Below are 21,061 nucleotides of genomic sequence, written 5' to 3'. Positions count from 1 at the left end.
ATTGAAGAGTATTTCGGATCGTGAGTGTGATATTTTTGTCAAACTTCAGAATGAAGAAAATAGGGATATGACAAGAAACGGCAAGGTTGTACCAGAGAATTGTGAGAGTGTGAATGATAGTATTAATGGTTTTACTGAGAATAAAAAAGATGAGATAGATGCAATGAGTGAGATCGCATTGTTCAATGGTGCGATACAAAGGGCAAAACAGCAGCTAGAAGCGTATGAGCAAAAGTCGACTGAATTAACCAGCCAATAATAAAAAGTATGACAGGAAAAATAGACGTACGAGTGTGAAGATGAACAAAATGAAGGATAGAGTGCTGTATGGAGACTTGTTAGTACAAGGTGTGATTGTAGAGGATTTGACAAAATCGTACCAACCTGGTGCGACCATAAAGGATGTAACTGAGTCTATCAGAGAGCAAAAGGAAAGGGTGAAAGAAATGATTGTTGTGGCAGGTACGAATGATTTGAAAGGAAATAAAATGGAAATGATAGAAGACCTGAATGAATTGTTTGAGGTAGCAAAAGAAATGAGTGAGAGAGTTAGAATGATTAGTCTTTTGCCACGGTATGACAGTGAAATGTTTAAAAGGAGGGCCATAATTGCGAATGACTTTATGCGTGGGTTATGTATGACGAGTGGTGTGGAATTTGTGGACGTGTGGAATGAGTTCGATGGGCGAAAGGATCTATATAAGATGGATGGCTTGCATTTGAATGGTTACGGTGTAAGAAGACTTGAGAAAGTGTTGCTGAATGTGGCGGATGTGCAAATTCAGGGAAACTAGATTTATTAAGGATGGGGGGAGTAGATATACAGTCTTTAGGGAGGCAGTTGAATGTAAGAATGAATATAATATGCCCGAGCAAATAAGGACAACAAATCAGAGTGGGATAGTTAATATAAGGCATCAAGGTAGGGTTGGGGCTAATTGGTGTATTAAATTCATGTACACTAATGCTAGGAGTATTAGGAACAAGAAGGAAGAGTTTTTGGCCATGGTTGGCACTTCCAGACCACAGGTTATTGGTATTAGTGAAACATGGGTGACTGTAGATGATATAGCTAGTGGGATTGAATGTGATGGGTATAGTGTGTTCAGGAATGACAGGGAGAATAAAATGGGGGGAGGATTATTGTTGATGATAGTTGATGAGCTGCAGCCAAGGAGAAGAGAAGTTGAATTGCAGGATAGAGAAAAGAACACATTTGAGGCTATTTGGTGTGAGATCGTGGCTAGCAGAATTAAATATACAATTGGGTGCTGCTATAGACCAGGTGATGGAAAAGATGGTGGTGACAGTATGCACAAGCAAATAGAAGAAATGAGTGGAAGGAGGGCAATTATTATGGGAGATTTCAACTATGGTCGCATTGATTGGAGTGAGGAGAGGACACACGGGAGGAAGGAATTGGTTTTATGCAGTTATTAAGGGATAACTATCTGCGACAGCATGTAAAGGAAAATACTAGGGGTCAGAGAGTGCTTGACCTAGTAATTACATCTGAGGATTTGGCTGTAACAAATATGACCACATTGCCACCAATCGGTGAGAGTGATCACAGGATCTTGACTTGGGAGGTGGCTATAGGTGTACAATTTTCAATTAACACAGGGTACATGTGGAATTATCAGGCTGGAAAGTATGACAAGCTTAGGAGTTTGATTGGTTCAGTGCCATGGCATGTACAACTGCAAGGACTAGAAGTCGATAGTGCATGGGAGGTAGTTAAGAAGTGTTTGCATGAAGCAATGGCTGACTGTATACCTAGAGTCCGAATAATAAATCAAGTAGGGGTTAAATGGATGAATAACACCATTAAGCTTGAGCTGCAAAAAAAGAAACAACTATGGAGGGAATTTAAGGAGAAAGGTGACCGGCAGGCACACGAACGGTATAAAGCGCGGGCCAGAAGGGTAACGAGTGTGGTAAGAAAAGCAAAAAAGGATTATGAAAGAACATTCGCCATGCAGGCTAAAGAGAATCCTAAACAGTTTTTTAGATATGTAGCAAGTAAAAGGAAAAATGTACATGGCAGAATGATTTTAAAGAATGCCGATGGTAGGGAGGTAACTGAATCAGTTGATATAGTTGAGTTACTGAGTGAGCACTTTGCAAGAATATATCATCCAGGTGGTGACATTGCAGAAACGAATGTACCAGTAGATTATACAGGAATTGTGGTGAATGAAGTGGAGGTGAGTAGTCTATTGCATAACCTCAATGTCAATACATCTGTGGGATTAGATGGTAAACCAGCTCGTGTTGTACGAGAAGCAGCTAAAGAATTGTCAGTACCCTTGACCATATTGTTTAATTTGAGTCTCGGGTCTGGGTTAGTCCCGAGGGGATGGAAAGAGGGGGAAAATAGTTCCACTGCATAAAGGTGGTTCCAAGACTGCTGTTGTAAATTACCGACCGATTAGCACATCAGGAATCATTGTCAAGGTCTTAGAGAAATTAGTCAAGAAAAGAATACAGGATTGGATAGATGAAAATGGGATATTGTATGGGGGATAACATGAAGGGTAGATCATTCCTCAGTAACTTGCTCACGTTTTATAACACAATGACGGCTGAACTGGATAGGGGTAATGGGTTTACAGTGATACTACTGGACCTTGCCAAGGCCTTTGACAGGATACCACATGGAACCCTAATAAGTAAACTGGAGCAGATGGGGATAGATATAGGGTTGGTGAGATGGATAAGTGGGTGGTTGAAGGAGAGATAACAGAGAGTGGTTTATGCAGGAGTGGAGTCTAAAAGACGGCTTGTGACTAGTGGTGTGCTGCAGGGCTCTGTTCTTGGACCACTGCTTTTCAATTTGTTCATCAATGATATAGAAAAGGATTTGAGAGGAAGTGTTCACTTGTTTGGTGATGATGCAAAGTTGGGCAGAGCAATTATGAGTGCACAGGATGTCAAAATTTTAAAGGATGATTTGGATAGTTTGGAGGACTGGGCTAGGAAAAATGAATGTCAATTTAATGTGCCAAAGTGTAAGGTCACGCACTTTGGGGTGAAAAGAATAGCAGCAGTATATCGCATTGGTGGAACTGTACTCCAGGAGATTGATGAGGCCAGGGATTTGGGAGTGTTGGTGGATAGGGAATTGAAGTTTAGGGGGCACATTGCAAAAGTGACTAAAACAGCTCACCAAATCACTTGGCTTCTGAAAAATACTTTAACATGCAGAGACAAACAAGTTGTTGTTCCTCTGTATCGATCCTTGATAAGACCCCATCTGGACTACTGTGCCCAGTTATGGGCACCAGGGTTTCTTCGTGATGGGGAGGAAGTGGAGAGGATCCAGAGGACAAGTGACCAAGATGATAGAAGGTCTGTGGAATGAACCTTATGAGAATAGGTTGAAGATTTGTGGGTTGCAGAGATTGGACGATAACCGAAGGAGGGGTGATATGATTGAGACATTCAAATTACTGAAGGGTTTCTATAAGATTAATCCAGAAGATATTTTTGAAAATATGACTGGTGGTGGGAGGACTAGGGGCCATGAATGGAAGCTGGGCAAGAGAGTGGTTGACAAAGGTCTTAGAGCTAGGTTTTTTACTTGGAGAGTAGGGAATGAGTGGAATAAACTTCCAGAGTCTGTTGTGGGTGCTACGACCGTGAATGAGTTCAAGGCAAGGCATGATAGATACTTTGTCAATGTCGAATAGTTGTTCTTGACATGATGTTAGGGCCTCTCTCGATAAGTCTGTCAACTCCTTGGAGTTGCCCGGAACAATAATCATCATCAAATTCCTACCATGTACCCTCAAGGGGTGTACAGGATATGACAGTACTGCATGAAAAAATTACATCATTACTAACTTCCTATCTACAATTTTCCTCCAAATCAGCCTGTTACTTGTCAAGACTCTAACATTATCAGATCTTATATTTCTATCGTCCAATACTTTGTACCGTATCAATCCACCTATATCTTGGTCTTCCTCTGGGTCGTTTTCCTGCCAACCTGGCAGAGAACACTTGTTTTGCTAATCTTTCCTCTCCCATTCTATTTAAATGACAATACCTCCTGAGATTAGCTCTGCTAACGCATCATGGATGCTGACAATGTCAAGTTCTTTCCTGATATCCTCATTTTTAATATGATATTGCCATTGATGCCATTTGTTCACGCCTATAATCTTTCTCAGGACTCTCATATCTGCGGTCTCTAGTCTTTGGTCAAGTGTTTTACTTCTGACCCAGCTCTCAGATCCATAAGTTAAAACTGGTTTGAACACTGTCTTGTATACTGCTAATTTAGAGTTCCTCCTAATTTCTCTCTTATTCCATATGAATTTATTCAATTGACTTCCTACCATACCAGCTTTGCTGATTCTGTTGTCTATTTCTATATTTAATTTACCATCTTCAGTAAAAATCGTGCCTAAGTAGCTGAAATGTTTTACTTGTTCCACAGGTTCTCCATTCACAACACAGTTGACATTTTCAATGATTCTGCCTATTTTCATTGTCTTTGTCTTTTTATTGCTGACCTTCATACCATATCTATTACAACAGCTATTCAATTTAGTCAGAGAATCTTGCACACTTCTAGCGGATTTATTTAGAAGTATAACATCATCCGCATAAAGCAAAGAGCTGACATTAACATCTCCAATTTTGATATCAGGTTTAATACCACTTTCTTTCATAATGTGATCCATATAGATAATGAATAACAGAGGGGATAATGTACATCCTTGTCTCACACCAGATTTAACATTAAACCATCTTCCTGTACTTCCTTCAATTCTAACTACTGACTTACTACTCAAATAAAGACTAAGTATTGCTTGATATAATGCCCCATTGACACCATATAACTGCAGCGTATTGAATAGCTTCTCTCTTGGCACCTTGTCATATGCCTTTTCCAAATCGACAAAACTTAAATACAGATCTTTGTTATATTCCCACGCTTTCTCGACTATTTGTCGTAAAGTGAAGATCTGATCCTGACAGCCTCTATTTGGCCTGAATCCAGCTTGTTCTTCACCAAGCTTTTCTTCCACAATTCTTCTCAACCGTTTCTCAAGTATACTTGCATAGATCTTGCCAGGAACACTCAGTAGGGAAATACCTCTGTAATTCTCACATTCAGTTTTATTTCCCTTTTTATATATGGGTACTATGAGAGCTCTACTCCAATCATCGGGAATTCGTCCCTCTGTCCAGGCTTTCTGAACTATGCAGTGCAGCCACTGTAAGACTTTTATACCACCATACTTCAGCATTTCTGGTCGAATATCTTCTACTCCTGCTGCCTTTCCACATTTCAAGCCTTTGGTGGCTTTTTCTACTTCAAGTATGGATATATATTCCTGACTGCATGCCTGGTCAGTGTTTTTTTATCACTGTGCTGTCATCACTGCTTGTTTGTTTGATAATAATAATAATAATAACAATAATATATTAATGATGACAAACCAAATCGAATGGTTTATGAGCTTTTGATCTATTGTAAACAATGTTTTACTATGTCCAAGCTGCACTTGCTTTTTTACTGCATCCAGGTTGCAGTCACACCAAAAATCAACAAATGTTCCACAAATAAGAAAATCCACAAGTAAAAAATCCATCCATGCAAGATAAAGCTTTGTTGTACTTCAGTGGCAGCCAGTGAAAATTTTAAGTGGGGGTGCTGCATATACAAAATAAAAAAAGAAAAAAATTATTTTTTTCCTAATCAGTAACCAATTTATTAATAAATAAATTTACATATTAAAAAATTGCTTTATTAAAAATATTTCACCCTCACCACGAACAAACACCAATAATAAAAGTTTCGTATCTCACAAATAGCAGGCGCATTCATACAATTTATCTGTAAGTGACACTGCCCAAACAAGCAGTGTCGGAATCACTTGTAACGTGCAATGACAAGCATAAACGAATATCGGCGAGTCTAGCTGCAAATGGTGCGATAATTCTCAAGCATTTGTTTCGTGTAACGATAATTGAAAAAATATAATTTTTTTCATATTTTCAACAGTGACACTCATCATAGCTCAGCCTTTTATCTATAATAAATAAATAATTTTGTTATTTTAACAAAATTATTTATTTATAATATGTGCAAGCATACGATACACTGGCCAAACGAGCAGTGTTGGAAGCACTTGTAACATGCAATGAGAATCGCAAACGAATATTGGCAACTCTAGCTGCAATTGGCTGAAATTTCGACACAGCGTTAGATCACAGTGTATTTGTTTCGTAATCTAACGCATTAATCGACAATTCCAATTATTAACTATTCAATCAATGTCAAAACATACGCTGTAACCTTTAACATGTATTGCATTTATATAATGTTGCAAGCATTGTTATTATTTATAAACTCGAACAAAATTTAATTTTTTCATTTTTTCCTTGGGGGTGCTGCAGTGTCGCAGTGCTCCTGTACGAGCTGCCACTGTTGTACTTCCTAAATATGCATCTCGGTATTTTAAATCACATACCATGGTGAAGGTTTTGGAGATGGTGTAACAGAATGTAGAGTAGATGCATCAGGATGAGGACTTGTAGGACCAGATCCAGGTAGACTAGCTAAAAGATTTTTCTTTGCAGCAGCATTTACACTGTAAAATAAAATTAAAAGAAAAGAAAAAAAATAGAAAATTAAAATATTCTATCTGATAATTCCATATTATATTTATTAAATTATATATTTTGTTTTACAAATATCGATATTACTAATTTATGTTATATTTAGTTGAAAAGATGTTTTTTTACTAAGTGTACAGTATTTGTTTAAGTTGGTGTGTATCATTTCAAGTGTAATTATGTGTTATTACAGTGTAGCTAATGGCATCGAAGTGTAACAGGACAATGGTGACTAAGACATCACCATTCAGGGAATTTAATATGAGGACACTTTCTGACATGCAGTGCATGTGTATATGAAAATTAATTATGTGTATATTCTCTGTTATCGAAAGTGAGAGGTGTGCGTGTGTGAGAGAGACTTGGAAGTGTTAAAGTGAGGACAAGAAAATGATTTTGAAAGTAAGATAGTGGTGTAGTGAATGTTTGTGACAAAAACTGTGAAAATATGTAAATGTCATTCAGAACAGAGTAATTACTTTGAAAGTTATTACTAGGAAAGCAGTTACTCCTCTGTATACCTAAAATTTCTTTACCTTCAGATTTCATGTCAGCTTTTATCATCTTTGTTTCCTTTTACAATACTCTTTCTTCCATTTCCAAGCATTCTCAATACCCTCCAGAATATTCTGCCATCTTCCAGATCATGCTTGCCAAAGTCTTCCCATTACAAGGGTGGTCTGAAAAGTTCTCAGCCTAGCAAAGAAAAAACTAAAGATGATTTTTTTCTTCTGCAAACTGGGTCTTTTCTCATGAATTCGTCTAATCTGATTAAAAGATCAGAATAATATTCCCCAGTTATTGTTTTACCCTTTTCAAGATAATTAATAAACAAAACGCCTTTAGCATCCCAAAACACTGATGCCATGATCTTTCCTGCTGATGGAACCAACTTTGCCTTCTTTGGCAGTGAACAACCGGCTTCTGTCCACTGTTTTGACTGCTGTTTGGATTCACCATTACATCCAAGTCTCATCCATAGTAATAAATTGATGCACAAAATCAGTTTTATTCTTGTTAAAACGCTTCAAGCACTGTTAAAAGATTTTCATGCAAGTGAGTTTTTGATCTACTGTGAGCAAGCATGGCACTCATCTTGGCCAAAGCTTTTTCATTTGCAATTCTTCATGCAAAACATATTCTACATGTTCTTTTGAAATGCCTATAGTCTCAGCAATTTCACGCATTTTGACTGACCAGTCATCCAATACCATATCGTGCACTGATCAACGATTTCTTGTGTTGTTACAATTTTTGGACATCCATCATGTGGATCATCTTCAAAGCTGGTACAGCCATGTTTAAACTCAGCTGCTCATTTCTTAATTGTCGAAAATGAAGGAGAAGAGTGTCCTTAAACTTCTATGAACTTTGAATGAATTTTCTTTTGGTGTCAAACCTTCTTTTAGAAAGAATTTTATAACCGCATGACATTCAGTTTTATCCATTTCAAGAGATACAGACAACACTTTTGCTTCAGACAGCTGTATAAAACAAACTACTTGATAGAATAACTTGCAATTTCACATGGATGCTTATGACAGATGTACCAACTTAGGAAAAAAAAATCTTCCCGATAGTGTTGCCATCTATGGTCGAGGCCGAGAACTTTTCAGACCACCCTCATACTTTTGTTTAGCTAGTTATACACAATGCTTTGCTTTCTTACATTTCTCTGTGTATTCTCTGAGAGTCCATGTAAACTTACTTGCCAGGACTTTTGATACAACTGCATTTCTTGACTGCCTCTTGAACTTTCTAAGTCAACCATGGAGTTCTGATTTTTCTATCCTTGCAAATCAATGTCTCCTTCACGGTATGAGAGTGAATCTCCTAGGGTTGGTTCTTGTTTTCAAACTCTTTAATTTTTCTTGAATTATATTTCAGTCTACAGATCACCTCTGCTCAAATTTGGTTCTTTTAAAACTTTCTTACACACTTTTCTTTTGAATATAATTAATTTTATCCTGTTCAAAACTAAATGGTGATCACTCCCAATTTCAAATCCTCTATATACTCATATGTCCTGAACCAGCCTGAAGATATCACTATCAACAATGACACAGTTAATGAGACTTTTCTCATTTCTTGTATCTTCTCTCCAAGTGAATATAAGCACATCTTTATGTTGGAATATGGTGTCAGTAATAACTAGTCGATGTCCTGAAAGAAATCCAGCAGGTACTTACCATTATTATTAGCTTTGCACTTCTCTCCAAATTTTTCCAAAACATTTCTATATATGTCTGGTAATCATTTCCTACTCTGCTATTTGGATCTTCAACAAGAACCAAGTTTTCTTTTTTCTTTGTGTTAGTTGCTTTTTTTAATGCCTTGAAAAATTCTGCGAGTTCCTGTAGAATCTTCTATAAGTCTCATTGTTCAATTCCCCATTCTGATGTTTGCATCCACATCACTACTTGATATTGGCAGCCATTAAAGATGATTATTCTTGTATTTAGTTTTTAACATTATAGCTATTCCTTATCTCTGATCATTACTGCTTGAATATAATATCTTGTAATTGTTACTTGCAAAAATCTAACCTGTCTGTTTTCTTCGTTTTAGTAACACCTATTATGTTGATCTGGTACTTATCCAATTCATCCTCTAGTTTCATTCTGTTGATGGTGCCAATCTTGAACTCTGCTGATGTTGTGTTGAAGTTTGTTTCTGCAGCTTACTTTTCACTGTTCACCCTGGTTCCTGGACAAAAACAGTACGGACCTTGTTTAACGAGCAATGATCCAGATGGCATGAAATTCTGTCATATTGTATTTTAATTTAAGCCAATAGGATTACAATTTAGTTGGCTAAATCCCAAACTGCCAGGCCATTTTCATCAATTCAGTATGGAAGTAGATATCTACTTACAAGATATACTATGAGAGGGTGAAGATTGGATGTTAGGTTAGAAGTCTTGGTCATTTCTCTTCATTCCTTCAAAAGTTATGTGGAGATCCTTCCAATTATCTAGGTTTGATTACAAACTATATTACATATAATCTAATTAGCCAAACAGTGAGATAATTTTCCTTGGAGATTTCAGTATTCATAATTCCCACCGGTTCTCCTTTTCTGACTTCATAAATCAAACTGGAAGAGAAGTAGATCTGTTTGCTGTCAGTAATGATCTAATACAAATAGTCCACCAACCCACCAGAATGCCAGATAATCCTCATCATTCTTCAAACACCAAGGCCTTTTATTAACTAGCTCTCCTCTAGGCATCTCCTAATGGTTATAGAAATGTTTCTGCAAGCCCATCTCAGTCTCATATCCTATGGAATTACAATAGGGATGAACTAATCATTCTCCACGCTTTATACTCATAATGTCGTGCGTCCTTTTCAATTTTTTTAAACTAATTTTAAGGTCGTTACTGCATTCTTCTGTTGTACCATTTAATGTTAATGTAACCATTCTCGTCCTAAAGAAGCCAGACAGACCCAAGCTGGCAAAACTGGTTGACGATTGTATACATATATTTATATAAAAAATCATGGTCCAATAAAATCCAAAGAAAATGTCTCATAAATAAATTAAAGCTTTTAGCATCTGTCTTTTCCTGCAACTCTTGTTTAGATGACAACGGTGTGCCTCCCATCATTTCATGAATTACCAAGAGGATGTCTTCTCTGATCTTTCAGAAGGATATCAGAAAAAAACACTCAATGGCCTTGATACTAACAAGTCCCCCGGTCCAGATGATAATCCCCCAGTTGTGTTTTGAACTTGTATTCCAAAATTGACATCCATTCTGTATCACCTGTAACAAGCTGTCATACTCATCTGGCATCCATCAACAGAGTGAAAGCAAGCCTTTAACCAACCTTTCCCTAAAAAGGGAGATAAAAGTTGGCCATTAAACTACTGTTTCATTTACCATCACCTTAATTTTCTCCAACATGATTGAGATGGTCATCAACAACGCTCTATTTCTACCTAGAAACTTATTAGTTAGCAATAACTAATTATCTCACAGATTTCCTTTCTCCAGCCACATTTTCACAGTAAGCCCCCCCCCCTCTTTTTTTATAATAATTGCTTTCATGACCAGTTTCTTCTAATGTTGTAAGAACACAACAGCCACCGGTCAGCAGTGAAATAACCAATTCTGCCATTCTCATCCTGTAGCAGATGAAAGCTTATTTTTCACTTGGTTAGACTATAATAAATTTAGTTTAATCCTTTATCCAAGTGTGAGTAAACAAAGTTTGCACCTGAAAATATCTTCAGGACTGGGATAAGGTAGTACAACACCGGGCAACTAGAAGCAAAGGTGGACCAAGCTAACATCACTCCTATCTCAGTATCTCCCATAATGCAAAACACATCTCCTTGCAGATATGTATAATGTTATGCATTAAGGGAAGGGCCACTACTCAGACTAGTTTCGACCTTTATTGAGGTCTCTTCAGTGGGAGCCAATGAGGAACCAGTGAGGTCTCTTCAGTAACTCCCACTGAAGAGACCTCAATAAAGGTCAAATCTAGTCTGGGTAGTGGCCCTTCCTTTAATGCATAACATTATACATATCTGCAAGGAGATGTGTTTTGCATTATGGGAGATACTGAGATAGGAGTGATATTAGCTTGGTCCACCTTTGCTACGAGTTGCTCAGTGTTGTACTACCTTATGCCAGTCCTGAAGTTATTATCAGGTGCAAACTTTGTTTGCTCACACTTGGATAAAGGATTAAACTAAATTTATTATAGTCTAACCAAGTGAAAAATAAACTTTCAAACATCTTTCTCTAAATCCAGAGTAATTTAATAAAAAATGTGGCACACCTTTTGGCAACTCCTATAGGTAAAGATGACCTCGCCATTGTTTCGGTAGCGGCCCTTCCCTTAATGCATAACATCATACATATCCACAAGGAGATGTGTTTTGCATTATGGGAGATACTGAGGTAGGAGTGATGTTAGCTTGGTCCACCTTTGCTACGAATTGCCCGGTGTTGTACTACCTTACCCCAGTCCTGAAGATATTTTCAGGCACAAACTTTGTTTGCTCACACTTGGATAAAGGATTAAACTAAATTTATTATATCCTGTAACAGTCTTCTTACTAACCTTACACGCCTTTGTACACAGGCCATGGAAAGATTTGGAGGAAATTCATGTAGTAGTTCTTCATATTTACAAGAGGATTTTCATATTTACAATGTAGACACATTTATATGTGTCTACACTGAATCTTTCTCAACAATCTATTATCTGATAGTCTATATCTCCTGTCCTTTGTGATGACAGGATTGTGGCCTTCTCTCATCAAAGAAAACTTTCACGTCTAGTTTATGGCATAAACATACTAGCTCCATACCTCCTTGGCATCCAAAAATCTTGGTACTCTTTTTCATCCAAAATACTACTACTCCTGCTTAACTCCTAATACGTCATAAACCAACCTAGGAATCTGTTTTTATGTTTAGGGCAGTATACTCAAAACCTCCCTAAGAATTCTTTCTTTTAAGGTTATATGGTGGTCAGCATTCATAGTGAAGAATTTATGGAGACACAACACACGTGTTAGAATAATTACTTCACTTAACATTAAGCAAGTAACAATCGACGTTTTGATCTCTGTATTGAGGTCGTCGTCATCAGGAAAACATGCATATCTACACGATACAAGCTACTGCACTATACAAAAGTAGGATGAATCTAAATGTTTGTTAATTATTTATCCTGAGGGAAAACAAGATCCCATGTTTGTGTGGCAAGTTTACATCAGTTAAACAAGGAGAATGGAAATCTTTAAGAGCATATGAAAAATATGTGCACAGTGAAAAAAAAAAAAAAAAAAGTGTCCAAAGCATGGTCAGCAAGTCCGGAGTGGCTGTAATGGTGTAACCAGAGGCAGTCTCTGTGTTCAGAAATTCTGATATTGGGTGTCCTGCCTGTTTGCCCATATTAGGACAGTGCAACTGCAATGGACTTGGCAGATAACTGGTGGGTCTAGGGTAGGGGTGGGCAATCTTTTTAAGCATGTGTACCAAAATCAGGAAATCGTTGGTGCATAATTTATTCATGTGCCAACCGAAATTTTGGGGACCGTATTATTATTTGGTGTCTTTTAAGTACTAGGAGAACCTTTTCAAATAATCAAAAATCATACTAGAGCGGTAAAACCAAAGAATATTGTAAGAGTGATTATTGTAAGTCATGTAAGATTGAATGTAAAAATTAGTGACGAAAATTTTAAAAGTCCTTCTACCCCTGTTTATAGCATGGATATTTTTTTATTTACCTTTAAGTGTAATTCTAGCTGCCATATACAGCCACACAATTCAAAGATACAATTTTTAAGATCAGCAAAAGAGTAAACAATAATTCTGAATTTTTTTTTTTTTTGTTTTTTTATAAAGATCAATTAAACATACATTTCTTCAAGTTTTTCCAATATATTACAGTAGACAATCTCAATTGTTTTACTTGACTAAAGCACAATAAAATAAGATATTCTTTTAATTCTTAATCCCTTATGAGTAATACATAAAAATTACAAATAAAATAAAATGTTATTTTATCTACATAATATATTAAACAGAAGTTAATCTTTACCATTTTTTAGCAGAAAACATCAAATCAAAACTAGAGAAAGAAAAATAGTGGAAGTTTTATTTATTTGGCATTAATGAGACTTTGCTGCTGCATCACTGATAACAGATAATTTATATCAGATTTATATTTTGTAACCTTTAGAGATATGAATCCACTACTAGTTTCATCTGTAAGGCTACTTCTATTACAAGACTTAACAAAGTTCATCAGAACAATGATTCACAAGTATATGTAGATGCAAAAATAGGAATGCTGTTGCAAGGATTTTTAAACAAACAAAGGTTTCTGGAATAGTATTCCAAGTCCTTAGTACCTCATTTTCCGCACTCCTCTCTGTTACTCCTGTTTCTAATTGCTCCTTTTCAATATTTTCCAAGTCAACTCCAAGGTCAACAAATTTCTGCCTCCAAATTGAGCTACTCTGAAAATCAATCAACTGCATTTCAAAATCACCCATATTTATCCACGAAAACATATGCAAGTTTAATTCATCTTTATAGTGTCTGGAAAAGTTCTCTCTAAGAGACTGCAGAATTAATGAATTCTGCAGTCTCTTCTATCTAGTTCTCTGAAGTTAACAAATCTTAGAGAGAACTGCTCAACAGTTGACACAATGATGTTTAAAAATAGCTTTTGAAGACATTGATGCATTTCTTTAGGTTTGGAAATTATTTAAATTTCTCACTGTCTACATCCCTCTTAAAATCTCCTACTTTCATTTCAAATGCCTTTATGTCATCAAACATATCAAGAGTCTTACCAGAGCTCTGTAGTTTAAGGTTCAAGTCATTTAAATATTTGCAAAAATCTGCAAAAAAACATCAGTTTACAACCACACGATGTCATATATTTCTTTATAGGCATTTGTTGATTAGTCAAAAAGAGATTTATCTCATTCATGCAATCAACAAATCGTTTCAGAACAAGACCTCAACTAAGCCAATGAACATTGTTGTACATTATTGGTCCTTTGTACGCCGAATCCACCTTATTCAACAGATTCTGAAATTGTCTTTTATTCAAAGCACGTATAGAAATGTAATTAACAACCTTGGTTACTGTTTTCATGACATCTTTAAGTTCCTGTAGGCCAGCTTTTGCACATGAAGTCTCCTCATATATGATGCAATGAAAACTTATCAGTGGATGACCAACATGTTTTGCAAAAAGATTTACAAATCCTGCTTTCTTACCAATAATGCTGGGTGCACATTCTGTTGTAACAGATACCACTTTTGAAATATCTATTTACTGAATAGATAATTCGTTCATAACTGCTTTACATATTTCAACTCTAGTGGTATGCTCAGGTAGTGTTACAAGGTTAATCATCTCTTTATTAACCCTACAAAAGCGAGCAAAGATTGCTACCCTACCTGATGATGTCTGTGCTCTCATCAACACATACAGAAAAGAACTTACATGAAGCCAAATCTTTTGTTAATTGTTCTGCTGTATTCTTTTCCAACTTAAGTATCCTATCCTTAACTGGTTTTCTACTAACAGACAAATCGTTAATGCGCTGAATAATTTTTACCTTTTCTGAAAGACTGTCAAAGAGGAAAGGAACACATTCTAGCCATGCTTCTTTAATATACTCCCATCACTGAGTGGTTAACCATGTTGGACAATAACTTTTGAAACCTCAAAACTAGCAGCAACTAAGTTGAAACTACGCCTACTTGAAATAAATTTAAATCAAAGTATCGGATGATTTTTTCATCTTGCTCAGTTCACAAGAAATTAATTCTCTTTGTTCTTGCTCATTTTTATTGCTTAAGTTCTTATGAACAGTTTCAAAATGTCTCTTTACAGAAGAACTCCCACAAACAACTGATTTGGAACATAAAATGCATAATGCTTTATTATCTTTCTTAGTCATACCAAATTTTTTCACTCAAGTATTCTTTAAATTCTCTAATATCCTCTTCATTTGAATGTTTATGTTACTTTGCTGGTGGTCATGACATTCTGTATAACCTGCAGGAAGCAAATAAAAATATATGATAATGATATATTTACATATATAGCATAAACATGAATAAAAAAGGAGAAAGAAAGTCGTCAAGAAGGGAATAAAGTGAAAGGCAAAAGGAAAAAAGTGAAAGGCAAAAGGAAAAAAGTAAATTACAGCTGAATGACCAAAGTTGTACAACCACAAGGTACATACAAAAAATAATTACTTTCTTCATACAGCTTCCAACTTTAATGAAAATTGGATCATGGGTGTAAAAATTTGGACAGAGATGTATGGACACTGACAAAAATTATAATTTGGACTCAGAAAATCTTATCATAATCATGGTCTGCATACACCTACCAAGTTTAAGCAAACCAAAAATTAGCCAACACACATGCAAATGAAAGAGAAGGGTACAAATGCCATCTAATCGCATGCAGATAACACTTCATAATCCTGAATATTGATAATACATTTCACATAGCTTTATTATTGTTATTACATAACAATAACTTATGTTTATGGCAATGTAAAGAAAATTCGTATTTATATCTAATAAATTAAAACATAAATAAATTAATTGGCAATAAATACTTCCAATCCATATTTTAATGACTTACGATTTAATTAAATCCAAATCCACATGTATACACACTTTAGAAAACCAATAAATTCTTTACAAAAATGAAAAAATATATAAAATGATAGTAAAGGAGTCAAGCCACTTCTGGCTGCCTGGCAGATGATGCAACAACTGAACAGGACAAAACTAGTATGTCAGTATATCGCAGAAATAGATAGCTTTGAAACAGGATGTTTGTTTCATTTTCTTATTACTTATTATTACTAAAACAGTTAATATTGTTTGTTTTTTTATTGCATTTTTATTTGGTATCGCTCTACTTAATAAAATTTTATTCTATTGAGTTAAAATATACAGCTCAGCAAAGATGTTGGATATGTATTTATTTATTTAATTATTTTTTAAGGTGAGCCCTGAGTTGCATGCTGGAAAAAGTCGTTGGCATGCCACGTTTGGCACACGTGCCAAGGGTTCCCCACTCCTAGTCTAGGGAATGTGGATGATCTTTGGACTGGATAAGGGATGCCAATTTTTTTATGTGGTCTGTAAGTGGTTGCAAGGTTGTATCAGAAAACCTCACACCCCAACACACTGACACATTATTATTATTATTATGTGACACCTCCAAGGAGTCCAAAGACTCATCGAGAGAGAGTGTGCCAACAGCTATTAACCGCGCTAAACTTGCTTAACTTTTTGCGAGCCATTAGTAGCAGAGGCTCTACCAATCGACCAATCTTTGCTGGCACATAACAGTCAGTTTTGATGTCTCCTCTTTATTCACTAATGTCTCACTCAAAGACATCTCAGACCTCTTCAAAGCCATATTTCCTCCTGTTATCTCAGTCCTGTTTCAGTTCACCATTCTACAAATCCTACAAACAGATAAAGGGGACAGTCATGGGTTCACCACTTTCACCACCCCTGGCCAACTTCTTCATGGAGATCTCTGAAGATAAAGTCTTAAACTCTATCCCACATAAACCCACTGTCTGGCTATGCTATGTAGATTACGTGTTCTCCATTTGGCCCATTTGATCTGGATACACTTAACATTTTCTTAACACATCTAAACAATCAATACCTCAGGATCCAGTTTATCTTGGAAAAGGAAAACGACAACAAGTCTTCCATTCCTAGACAATGATTACATGCCAGCCTGATGGATCCCTGGCATTCTCCATTTACAGAAAACACACACACATACATGTAGATACATTCACCAGTATTCATCCCACCCCAACAATATAGGATTAAAAAAACCCTATATAATAGGGCAAAATTAATCAGTTATGATAGCAGTGTCATAACTACTGAACTTGAACATATTCAACCCTTTCTTAGCCAATGGCAACAATCTCCAAAAAATATTAAACCCTGTAACTACAATCCGACTCCCTTCCTCCCTAAGAACAGAGATTACTTGAAATCTATCACCATTCCATATATCCAGGGCACATCCGAAAAATTAACAAAAATCCTAAAGACATACGATCTTAGAGCCACTTACAGACCACATAAAAAATTGGCATTCTCCTATCAGCTCCACCAAAGACTAGCCACATTCCCTAGATCTACCAGGTCCCTTGCAGTTACAAACTGTGCTGCTACAGTCAAACAGGAAGCACAGTCAATATCAGAATTTCTGAACAAAATGACTACATCTGGTTCCACCATGACAGCCAATCAGGACTTGCTGACCAGATTTTGGACACTCATCACAGGATACACTGGAAGCAGGCCACTCTATTACACTGCAACAAATACAAATATGAGAGGCTATTCCTTGAATCTGCCTCAGCCATGAGAAACTTTCCAAATCTCAATAAATTTGAATATATGAGACTGCCCCAAATTTGGGAATCACGCATCATCAGATCTCCAGCCCAACAGCCAAGACCACCTAATCTAGCCCACTAAGGGATGCCATTTAAGAATCTGAGCCCAACTTTGCCTGCCTTTTTTCAGCCTCATTTGGCCAGTGTGCACATATCATTGCTTTTGTGATCCCTGATGATGGCAATATAATGTTGCCAAAATATAGGAAAGCATTAATTAAAATTATTATAATCAATATTTCAGTATGCATTGTTATTTCCTGAAAAATAATAGTTATGAGTAACCAATGTGTAAGCCTGTCTACCAAAATCACCATTCTTCTCTGAACATTGCAATAAGAATTGGTCATTTCCATGGCATATTTGAAAAACAACCTTTTTTACTAAGATGTTTAAGGGTTCTTCTGAAGTGATTCATTCATATGGCAACTTAAACAGAAACCTGGACCTTCTACTTCACAACATCTGGAAATCTCCAATTCATTTGGTCTACTCCGAAGTGTATATTTGTTGGTAATGCCTAAAGTGCCTAAAGACATCATGGACAAGGTCAAGTGGATATGACATATGATGCATTCTAAAACAAAAATGATCATGGACGTTGTAGTAAATGGACAACTCACTGTACTGCAATATTTCACTGTTGTTTTCATAAATATTTTCAGCCACAAAATATGCTTTTGCAATACACACAGGTAAAAATCATCTGGGTGAACATAAGAAAAAAAAAATAAATAAAAAAAAAATAAAATAAATAAAAAAACCTGCTATAATTACCATCATGAACATTATCTAGAGTTCTATATACACTTCTCTTACACACACACATATCATAGCATTTGAAAGCATTAGCATCAAAATATAAGTTGATTCTCAACAGTTATGGTTGCATTTAACTAACCAAAATATGGGATATGATAATTATGTATAAAAACTGTCAGTCATTGGTGAACCTTGTCCATAGGACAAATTTCACCGATTTCTGATCAAATTTCACTACACTCTTTGTAATTTATAAATGAATCACAGTAAAACTTATTTTGCTATTAATGTTTTAATACTGATATTTTAATAACTGTTATTAATATTTATTAATGTAATTTCTGAAGAAGATGTGTGAAATAATATATATATATATATATATATACATACAACTAGGAGGCAATCTTCAGTTTGGGGGAATTATGCAATTTGCCAAAGATTCAGTAATTCTTAACAATGACACATCATAGTGGCTATGTTGCAAAGCATTTTGTTAGCCCTTCATCCCCACCTTAGGAGTATAGTATAAACTGCTAGCATGTGCAATGGAATCCCACTTTGTGCTTGCATGTATGCATGAATTTCTTAAATGTTAGAAAAAATTCATCACCTATAATTAGACTACTAAATTGATAATGAAGTCATGAATAACTTAAAAAATGAATGCATAAGTTTCTTTGGTTTAGCAGTTCTGTAGATAGTTTCCAGTATTGAGACCACATATTTTAAGATAATTAACAAGTTTAACTTTCAGGAGCAGAATTGGTTAATATATATATATATATATATATATATATATATATTTATTTATTTATATATATATATATAAATTTTTTTAAAAAAAAATATTGAATGACTAGAAACCGAGAAAAATGAAAATAAAGTTTAATAGCACAACTAGTTTCAGCTTGTATCACCTTCTTCAGGTGCACATTAAAAAAGAAATAACCAGTAAAACATAGAGGAAATTACTAATTATATGAAGAGCCAAAGGCTTCAATTCGCCGACACGAACTTATTTAAGTTAAGGGATATTACATCCCATATTGTTTCTTAGCCGAATAAGAAACTCAAATAGTTTCATGCCAAATATAGAAACTATATAAAGTTCGGCGATTCCAAGCATAAGCAAATACCTGGATAGTGCAACACCTGACCCATTTGGTAGTGCAAACTGAGGCAACTCATAGTAAGGGTGGAGCAAGCTCTGATCACTATTCTTGGTATTTACCCATAATGTGAACTGATGAGACCTCAATAAAGGTTGAAAGCAGTCTGGGTAGTGATCTTCTCTCATAACATAGAACAGTAATACAGCTTCTAGGAGCTAAGTTCACATTATGGATAAATACCAAGAATAGTGATCGGAGCTTGCTCCACCCTTATTATGAGTTGCCTCAGTTTGCACTACCAAATGGGTCAGGTGTTGCACTATCCAGGTATTTGCTTATGCTTGGAATCGCCAAACTTTATATAGTTTCTATATTCGGCATGAAACTTTTTGAGTTTCTTATTCGGCTAAGAAACAATATGGGATGTAATATCCCTTAACTTAAATAGAGGAAATAATTGTAAGCATCACGAAAAGTTAGTGTATATATATTCAACGTTGAAGTCTGTACATTCAAAACTGTTCTCCCATTGGCTTCGTTGTTGGGCATATGCATGCATATAGCATCTCGTGAACGCTAGTATTTGATTGTAGCGCAATGACAGTCTGAAAAGTTGCAACTCAGGTTGTTGTTGAGATGTAGGGGGTTGAGAATGATTTCTTTTGATTCTATTAGCTTTTTTTCTAATTCATCGTGGCAACAGAAAATGTTATTAGACTTGTCCCATAGGACTGTATGACTAAGGTTTTCTTCATTAGAATCGGCCGAGAACAGAACATGACAAAGCGCTGGCTTGCGTTCTCCTGTAACTGACGTCTCTCTTATGTTCTTCAATGCATAACTCAATCGATTACTCTGTTTGGCCAAAGTATGGTATATCATAGTTGCACCAAATCTGGTAAACACCGGGATATTTAAGGTTGTGATGTCTAGGTTTCGGGCGGCTCACTAAGGAGCGGATTTTCGGAAGAGGAGTAAATAAAGTTCTTGTGTTGTATTTCCTAAGAACCTTGGCCAATTTGGGTGAGACAGAGCTTATCTATGGTATAGAAATATTACCTTTCACCCTATTGGTCTCTTCATTATTGCGAGCGGGTGGATTTAATAGGAATTTGTCAATTGTTTTTTATAAATAACCATTTAGTTGAAAAGTAGACTGAGAAAATTGAGTTCTTTATTAAGTTCTATCTCATCATCAAGAAGAGAACAAGCACGATGTCCTAGTGTAGAAATGATTCCAAACTTTTGAGGAGGATAATGATGGAATTGACCGTGGGGATATCTGTTGGTGTGGGTAGCTTTTCTGTAAATCAAGATTTTTAATTTCTCTGAGAAACGGATCAGTTTGATGTCCACAAAAGGAAGACAATCATTAGCTTCAAACTCGGTCGTAAATTTTATGTTTGGATTTTGATTATTTAGATGTTCTAGGAAGTTCAGGAAAGATTCACGGCCATGGCTACAAATCAGGAAAATGTCATCAATATATCTTTTCCAAATTCTTGGTTTTAAAGGATAAGAAGAGATGGCTTTAACTTCCAGATCTTCTAAATAGATGTTTGCAAGTACAGGTGACAATGGATTACCCACTGCAAGGCCATAAT

At 35.9% G+C, this 21,061-nt stretch overlaps 1 protein-coding gene across 4 annotated transcripts in view; it reads right to left on the bottom strand.

The window, feature by feature from the left end:
- Window positions 1-21,061, bottom strand: part of Sap130 (Sin3A-associated protein 130) — a 474,798-nt gene that overhangs the window by 163,973 nt on the left and 289,764 nt on the right. For all 4 annotated transcript variants that reach the window (XM_090411834.1, XM_090411836.1, XM_090411835.1 and 1 more), the window contains one exon: window positions 6,489-6,608. In XM_090411834.1, coding sequence (XP_090267960.1) covers window positions 6,489-6,608 — 120 coding nt within the window. The remainder of the gene's footprint in view (window positions 1-6,488; window positions 6,609-21,061) is intronic.

The sequence above is a fragment of the Typopeltis vanoorti genome, chromosome 22 (assembly GCF_054136105.1).
Source record: "Typopeltis vanoorti isolate ZY-2024b chromosome 22, IOZ_Tvanoo_1.0, whole genome shotgun sequence".
Lineage (NCBI taxonomy): Eukaryota > Metazoa > Arthropoda > Arachnida > Uropygi > Thelyphonidae > Typopeltis > Typopeltis vanoorti.
The sequence above is the reverse complement of the archived record's forward strand: the minus strand, read 5'-3'. Positions and strand labels throughout refer to the sequence as shown.